This window comes from Haliotis rubra, unplaced genomic scaffold (genome assembly GCF_003918875.1).
Source record: "Haliotis rubra isolate DU_JTF1 unplaced genomic scaffold, ASM391887v1 Scf412, whole genome shotgun sequence".
NCBI lineage: Eukaryota > Metazoa > Mollusca > Gastropoda > Lepetellida > Haliotidae > Haliotis > Haliotis rubra.
In genome coordinates this window covers 286233-293794 of record NW_025767094.1, presented here as the reverse complement: position 1 = coordinate 293794, position 7562 = coordinate 286233, and the positions used below count along the sequence as shown (strand labels likewise).

Below are 7562 nucleotides of genomic sequence, written 5' to 3'. Positions count from 1 at the left end.
TTCATTATTTCATGTATAGTTTGAAACTCACCTTCTGGAGTCATCCATGCTTGACATCTGAAGTTTGACATCATCTGGATGAGTCACATGACTAGGTCCATGTTTGTTGTCGACAGAGATCTGGACGTAGATATTAGTGGTTGGCAGACATCGGGAAGTCTATCAAAGTGGTTGGCTAAGATCCTGATTTTTACCATCTCTGGTGGATGCCCTAGACTTTGTCCATGTTGGTAGACTGGAGACTGTTCCGCATATTGCATCCGACGAGGCAGTATTTGACAGATGTGGATCCGATAACACGGGTAAGATGAGCAAAGCACTTCGTGATACCAACCATATGACCGCACATGATTAGGAACATACTCCATCCTCTACTCCCAATATCAAGGATCAGTAGACTACTACGATAAACCGAACAACATGATACAGTTGAACATGTAAACAAAATATCAATATGACATTCTCGTTGCAATGGTATTGAATGTTGGCAGTTGTCTTTAAAAATGCTCACCAAATACAGCTAACTGAGACGATGCTTACGAATACCACCGAGTCATCGTTCAACTAGAAGGTGTTAGCGGGTGTTTCATGTAGGAGTGTGAGCCATGAAACATGAAACACCCCTCAACATCTCAAAGCTGCCCGGTTATCAGTAGGTACACGATACACCAACAACGAGTTGGGCGATTTGGCCAAACAAGCAATCCTAAAGAGCCCTCGTGGTCATGTTAAAAAAGAGGTGGAGAGTACTTTCGCATCCTAATCGGATAGCATGATTGTGGGAATGATTATATCGTGGGAATGATTATATGTATGAAGTGGTATGGATTCCTGCACATGTGCGGTATAAATGGTAGAGGTAATGAAGAAGCTCTGGACTCTCAACACACCTGAGGAGAAAAAAATTGTATTTTCTTAAGATCAGAGAAATTGAAAAGATCTTGTTAAAGATGATGAATTAACTGCTTATGATGGTTTTGATATTCAGAGGGAAATAATTGCAAGGCTTCTGTCAAGTTAAATAAAATCATCTGCACTCAGGAAATGATTCTCAAAACTTTGGAGTGGTTTGATTATCATAACTGTATACCTGGACAGGTAGGAGGAGGGTGGTCTCTTGCAGTCATGGAGGACTGATGGCAGCGTGTGGTTGATCACTGGGATTACCGGGTGATGGATGCCAACTGAGGATGACAAGTTAGGTGGTTGACGGTGGAAGACTGCTAAGGATGGTGATTGATGATTGACCGAGACACATAACTTTGTCTATTTCTGTTGTGTGATGCCATCTGAAGAAAGAAAGGTTCGGTTTAAATGCGGAAGGACAAACATGTAACCATTGTTACGTCATATGTCACATTCCCAATGAGAATGCAAGAACCCATTAATTTCAAGTTTAGAAACAGATGGCGTTCAACTTACTGGTCACTCCTCCTCCCACCTGGACGACACTGGCCGGCTTCTGTACTCTTTCCCTCTCCTGCAAAGAAACAAGCAATACTTAGACCCTTTCTTCGATCCAAGTAGTACTGTACATTTACCCACTGGGTCCACTTGGATTCTCAGATTCAGCAACGATCTCCACAATCGTGGTACACGAAAAAATACGAGTTGTCAGGTAAGAAATATCACCATTGTACTCTGGGGCTAATTGAGAATGTGCACTAGGATCTCAGCCGTGTGTGAGTGTGAAGCTGAAGACTAATGCAGCTATCGAGAATGCATGCGTCTCAATGTTATTGAAAACCAAGCTGCCAGTGATCTATGATCAACTGCAATAGCATACTCACTGCTGAAAGAGGTTGAGTCACCACATCCATATTCACCGGTGCTGCTGAGGTCGTAGCTGTGACCATACCCGTTACGGTTGTCATGGTGCTGCTATAAGAGTTGTCGTTTAAGCTGTTACAGCTGTGGTCGGTGTTGTTTCAGGCTGGAAAAAGAAAATAAAGTGATTTACGTACGTTTCAATATAGTGAACATTCGCACACGCTCGATTCAACACTATGAAACAATATGACGAATCACTACCAGACGTGTTGTAGTTTCAATGATCTTTACAATCGTCAGTAAATTATACTAGATTTGCACTTTCAATGATGTTTACACAACCATTACTATACACATAATCAATGACATTACAGCTGTTGTGGACCAATACTATATACGTCCTATTCTCAATGATATAACTTATGTTTTGATAATGAAGGAAGTCTTGACTGAGCACACCTGAGGTGAAATAGATAATGTTCGCTAGGCTCAGAATCACCGAAAAGTCTTTGTTAAAGATGATGAATTAACTTGTATGTTCCCAAATACATAGTTTTGATATTGGACGGCTAGAGGATTTTTCGAACGCGAAGAAAAAAATAGTTCAAGACAGGGGGCATGGTAAATTGTGAAATCATCAGCACTCAGGAAATGATTTAAATGATGTTTTAAGTGGTTTGATTATCACAACTGTATACCTGGAGAGATAGCAGAAGGATGGCGTTGTAGTTGGACGGTCATGGAGAGTCTAATGGCAGCATTAAGGTTGATCACTGGGATTATCGACTAAGAATGCCAACTTCGGGGGCTGGGTGTCGATGACAGCTAAGGATGACAACTGAGGATGGTGACATAGGCGAACCTGATGACCGAGACATCTATCCTCGTCTTTGTCTAATGAATACCCGTTGTTGTGCGGTAATGACATCTGAAGAAAGAAAGGTTTCATTCACATATGGAAAGACAAAGATGAAAACATCATAGTCACCATCATAGGTGTTACTTCATATGGTATATACTCAATGCCAATGCGATAAAGTTTAGAGACACATGGCGTTCAACTTACTGGTCACTCCTCCTCCCAATGCAACCTGGATGACGCCGGCTGGCTTCCGTATTCGGCCCTTGTCTACAAGGAAACAAACAATACTTAGTCATTATTTCCAGTCCATGGGGCACGGTAACTTTTACCCGTTGGATCTACTTAACATATGGTAGTTTCATCGGGGGTGTCAGACTGAGGATAAACGAATGCCTTGTATTTGTTGATCTGCGTTTAACACAAAGAACATTTTGTCCCTTAACTGAAGTCAACAAGGTCCTTTTGGGGGAATTCTGAGATTGATAGGATGAGCAGCGACCTGTACCCTCGAGGTACTCTAACAAAATGGCCGTCTGGGCTCTTACAATCAACATTGGCTGTTTGGGAATGTTAAAAACCCCGCAATCATCATTCTCAAAAGTCAGGTACGATATCTCACCGAAGTCCTCTTCTCCTCATCGAAATGACGTAGCAGCTCCTCGTATGGTGTTTCTTGCTGCTGTCGGTGGTGGTTGTGCTGCTGCTGTCGGTGCTGCTGCCGTCGGAGCTGCTGCTGCTGCTGACGGGGCTGTTGCTGTCGGTGCTGCTGCCGCTGTAGACGGTGCTGTTGCTGCTGCACATGTAGACGGGGATGGTGCTGCTGCTGTCGGGGATGTGGCTGTTGGTGCTGCTGCTGCAGCTGTAGACGGGGCAGCCGCTGCTGTCGGGGCTGTTGCTGCTGACGGCGCTGTTGCTGTAGTTGGAATCGTCGTTGCTGTTGCTGCTGCTGATGCCTTTGATGTTGTTGCTTTCTTACTGCTCTTTGCCTGTATCTAGCATCACGCCTCTGCCTCGCTTCATCTGCTGCCCGAGCCTGAATAAAACAAAGAGCATGAAAAGGACTCGTTAACAGGTTGTTAAAGTTATGAAATGCAATAATGTAGAACTGCATCAATGTACCAATGTGAAACGGGTTCAGAATTCTTTGAGAAGAAAAAAGCAATGTAGAGTGGTTTCATTAGAATATCAAATGCAGTACACGCTCCGGAGGTCGCCTTGATCAGTTAGAACATAGTCATCAAATACTTCGGAGCGAAAATACCCACATAAATCGTAAACAGCTGCTAATATGCTTCAGATATATTTGACAGTGTGGAAAACAATTTGCTACTGGGAACCTACTCTGACACAGAAGTAGAACTCGGAATAATAATGGACGGATGGAAGTATGGATGGAGGGACAGAGACGACAAAGCCGTGTCAGGCGAAGTCAAAGACTAATCCAGCTATCGAGGATGCATGCCTCTCAATGTGAGTGAAAACCAAACTCCCAGTGATGAGCTCCAATAGCATACTCACTGCTGTAAGGGTTTGTGTCGCCACATTCATGGTCACCGGTGCTGCTGAGGTTGTTGCTGTGGCCAATGGAGCTGCTGCTGGTGGTGCTAATGGAGCTGCTGGTGGTGGTGCTAATGGAGCTGCTGGTAGAGCTGCTGCCGATGGAGCTGCTGAAGGAGTTGTCGATTGAGCTGCTGCTGAGGCTACTGTAGGAGCTGCTGCTGAGGCTACTGTAGGAGCTGCTGCTGAGGCTACTGTAGGAGCTGCTGCTGAGGCTACTGTAGGAGCTGCTGCTAAGGCTACTGTAGGAGCTGCTGATGGACCTGCTGTCGGAGCTGCTGCCGAATGAGCTGCTGTCGATGCTGCCAATGGAGCTGCTGCCGGAGCTGCCGTTGGTGTTGTGTCCCGCTGCACAAACAAAACAAACGTAAATGTGTTGAGTGACTGACGTACGTGCCAATATAGAGCGCATTTATGCACCCCCATTCAATCCTATGATACAATATGAGTGAGTGAGTTAATACCAGATGTTGTATTTTCAATGAGCTTTACAACCATTATAAATAATACTAGATTTGCACTTTCAATGATATTACACAACCATCACTGTACATATAATCAATGGCACTGCTACTGTTAAGGACTGGTACTAAAGTTGTTTTATTTTCGATGATATTACAACTTATATGAACCAGATATATGTTTACCATATTTTCAATGTTCTTGGGAGCATGAACACAGACGTTTCCACTACGTTTCGAGCAATAGGAGAGAGAAACAAATTGATATGAGTTTGGATCAGGAACATGTAGGTTTACCATATTTTCAACTATATTATAACTGTTAGGGTATGATACAAGACAGGCTACAACTGTCACACTGCAGAACACATCGCCACTGAGTACATTCCATGGGTGTAATTTCGCTTATCCGCCTGTCATTTCGGTGCCAGTTCAACAATTACATGCACCCGAATTGTAGCACCCGATTTCTGTGTGTTTTTTGTTGTACTTTTTGATGTAACCACGTGCTGTCCGTGTTGTTGGCAGCGTGCCTTGTCATGCCTCACCTTGCAATGCCTGTATCCAAATACTGAAGTGTTAGTAAATGTTTTGACAAACTACCGGCGATTACTTGTCTTCTTTTCAGTAGCGGCACTTGTATACTAATTATTCAAATGCAACAGTGTATCATTGGTAAGGATAATAGTGTTCATAAGGTTTCACAGGAACCCGTTATCGCTATGTAGGTAAAACATAGTTCATAGATCTACACGCACGTCATATATATACTCTATTTATATATGAAGTGCGTGTAGATCTATGGTCTATGTTTAACCTACATAGTGATAACAGGTTCCTGTGTAATGTATCCGTGGAGCTGTACTTAAAATTGATGTATATTCCGAAGGTATTCCCAAATTACAAGGTTCACGTTCTGTCAATTTACATAGTCCACCACTGACAGTAGGTTAATACAACAATATATACAAGTCCTACGATCAAGGGGTTGTGTGAGGAGCTCATCGCTTATCACTTTGAAGGCCTGGGTTTGATTATCGACATGTTCAACGCTTCGGGCAAGAAGATCACGTAACGTAAATACTGTTAAACGCCGTGTCACGTCTATACATTGTACTCAGTAAAATCATTTGACTTACCATTCCCTTTAGACGCCTGATTTCATCTTTGAGCCTTCTGTTTTCCTCACGGAGTCTTCTTAGCTCGGCTGCATCGTTAGCCTGTGACGAAAGACATGTCAGACAGGTCAGATACATGCATGTCAATAACATCATAGTACTTGATACACTTTTGTGTACCGCCTTACTGATTTCCTGATGGACGAACCACTTTACTATAATGGCATAATGTATTAATGTCGTCATACTTTGCAACCGCTTCAGTAGTGAGTGAGTTTGGATTAATACCGCCCTCACTAATTTTGTAGTATAATGTCAGTAATATAACGTCAATTACGTATTGGATTAAACTGCCGTAGGCGATACATTGTTATGGCTGCTTGATTTCTTTTCACATCTTAGAAATAGTTATAACAACGTAAATCCTCTCTGGAAAGTCTAGGCTTGCAAACATAATGTTAGGTTGTACAATTCAACCGACAACAACACAGACAAAAGGCATATGGATACAATCAGCAGGCATGCCAAGTTGTACGTGATAGAGTAGATTTAGTAGTAGATTTAGTGGTATAAAGTAGTATCGGTACAAAGACTGTGCAAAAGTATGATGTTTACTCACATCCAACTGAGCTGCCAATCCGCCAGTTGCCCCAGTCCCCTGTCCTGGCGTACAGTACGGTGTGGACGTCATCGGGGTAGAATATGGAGTCGAGGTGGTTGACGAAGGTCTCTGGTTGGCGACAGGGGTACCTTTTGTCACCTGGCTCGAAGGTCCTGCTTGGGGGACTTGCGGTCCGGCCTGTGGAGCTGGAGGGACGCCTGACAACAGGCCCAAACCTTGAAGAAACCTGTTCATGCTGGCAGAGAGGGAGAATCTGAATGAAAGTAATAATATAAGCGTGAGGATATGATGCGATATGGACACAAGTGAACGATAAACGCGACGAAGCTGGCGAGGCATCTTTGTTTTATACTTGGCAGTTGGACCAATCAGGGCAACAAGCCTTGGGACAATGGGGGTGGTCAGTAGCCAGCAGCTGAGAGTTGACGTTGTCTCGTGCGGCTCAAGAACACTGACATCATCAGCCGCTTGAAACAGTGGAACCCCGTGTGATATATCCCCTCGACTCCACTCTGTCGTAAAGAGTTATGTAACAACGCTCTAGCTGGTGAACACATACAACTCGTTCAACAAGCAATATCCTGAACTGGGGACAACCTCTGATGTTTTCCTGAAATCCACACCTGAGAAGACAGCAGGTGACGCGGAAAGCGTAAACTACGACTTGATAAATCATTCTGTTTTTTATAACAACCAACAGCGAACCAACATCAAACTATAGCAATACAAAGTATGTCTGGACACTGTAACAAATAATCACACACACGTGCACAAATAATATATAATCACGGGACATCCAGTATTGTACTGACATTTCTACACCCCAGACAGAGACAGAACGAATTACAGCATGATTTCAAGCATTATAATTCGTAGTGAGACCGACTGTGGTAATTTATTCATTACCCACGTATTACCTGCATAAAATTGACAAAACTAGCGTTCAAACCGAAAACGGTTTCATAAAAAGAATTTTATTGAGGACTAAACTTTGCACTTCTTTTGATATTCCTGAATATGCGCAGCTGAATATAGTTCTTATCTGTTTTACTTAATAAGGAAGACAAAACATGTGGAAACGCTCTAAAATTTTGATAGCAGCAAACACAAACATTACTCATTATAGATTAATACCGAACTATCAACTCATGCCACATCACCTCAACCATCAT

At 43.0% G+C, this 7562-nt stretch overlaps 1 protein-coding gene across 1 annotated transcript; it reads right to left on the bottom strand.

Moving 5' to 3' along the window:
- Positions 1–1425: 1425 nt before the first annotated feature.
- Positions 1426–7562, bottom strand: LOC124288112 (uncharacterized protein DDB_G0271670-like). The gene is made up of 6 exons (XM_046724675.1): positions 7525–7562; positions 6388–6587; positions 4151–4537; positions 3252–3585; positions 2837–2899; positions 1426–1480 (listed from the first exon to the last, which is right to left on the bottom strand). Exons 1-6 carry the CDS (start codon positions 7560–7562, stop codon positions 1426–1428), a joined length of 1077 nt encoding a protein of 358 aa, XP_046580631.1.

Bases quoted from the DNA above. Each gene is read 5' to 3' on its own strand.
- LOC124288112 (XM_046724675.1), bottom strand. From the start codon at position 7,562: ATGATGGTTGAGGTGATGTGGCATGAGTTGATAGTTCG. The intron at 6,588-7,524 runs GTATTAATCTAT...GCCTGTTGTCAG, and splicing joins TGGCATGAGTTGATAGTTCG to GCGTCCCTCCAGCTCCACAG. The intron at 2,900-3,251 runs GTGAGATATCGT...GTTTCCTTGTAG, and splicing joins ATGAGGAGAAGAGGACTTCG to ACAAGGGCCGAATACGGAAG.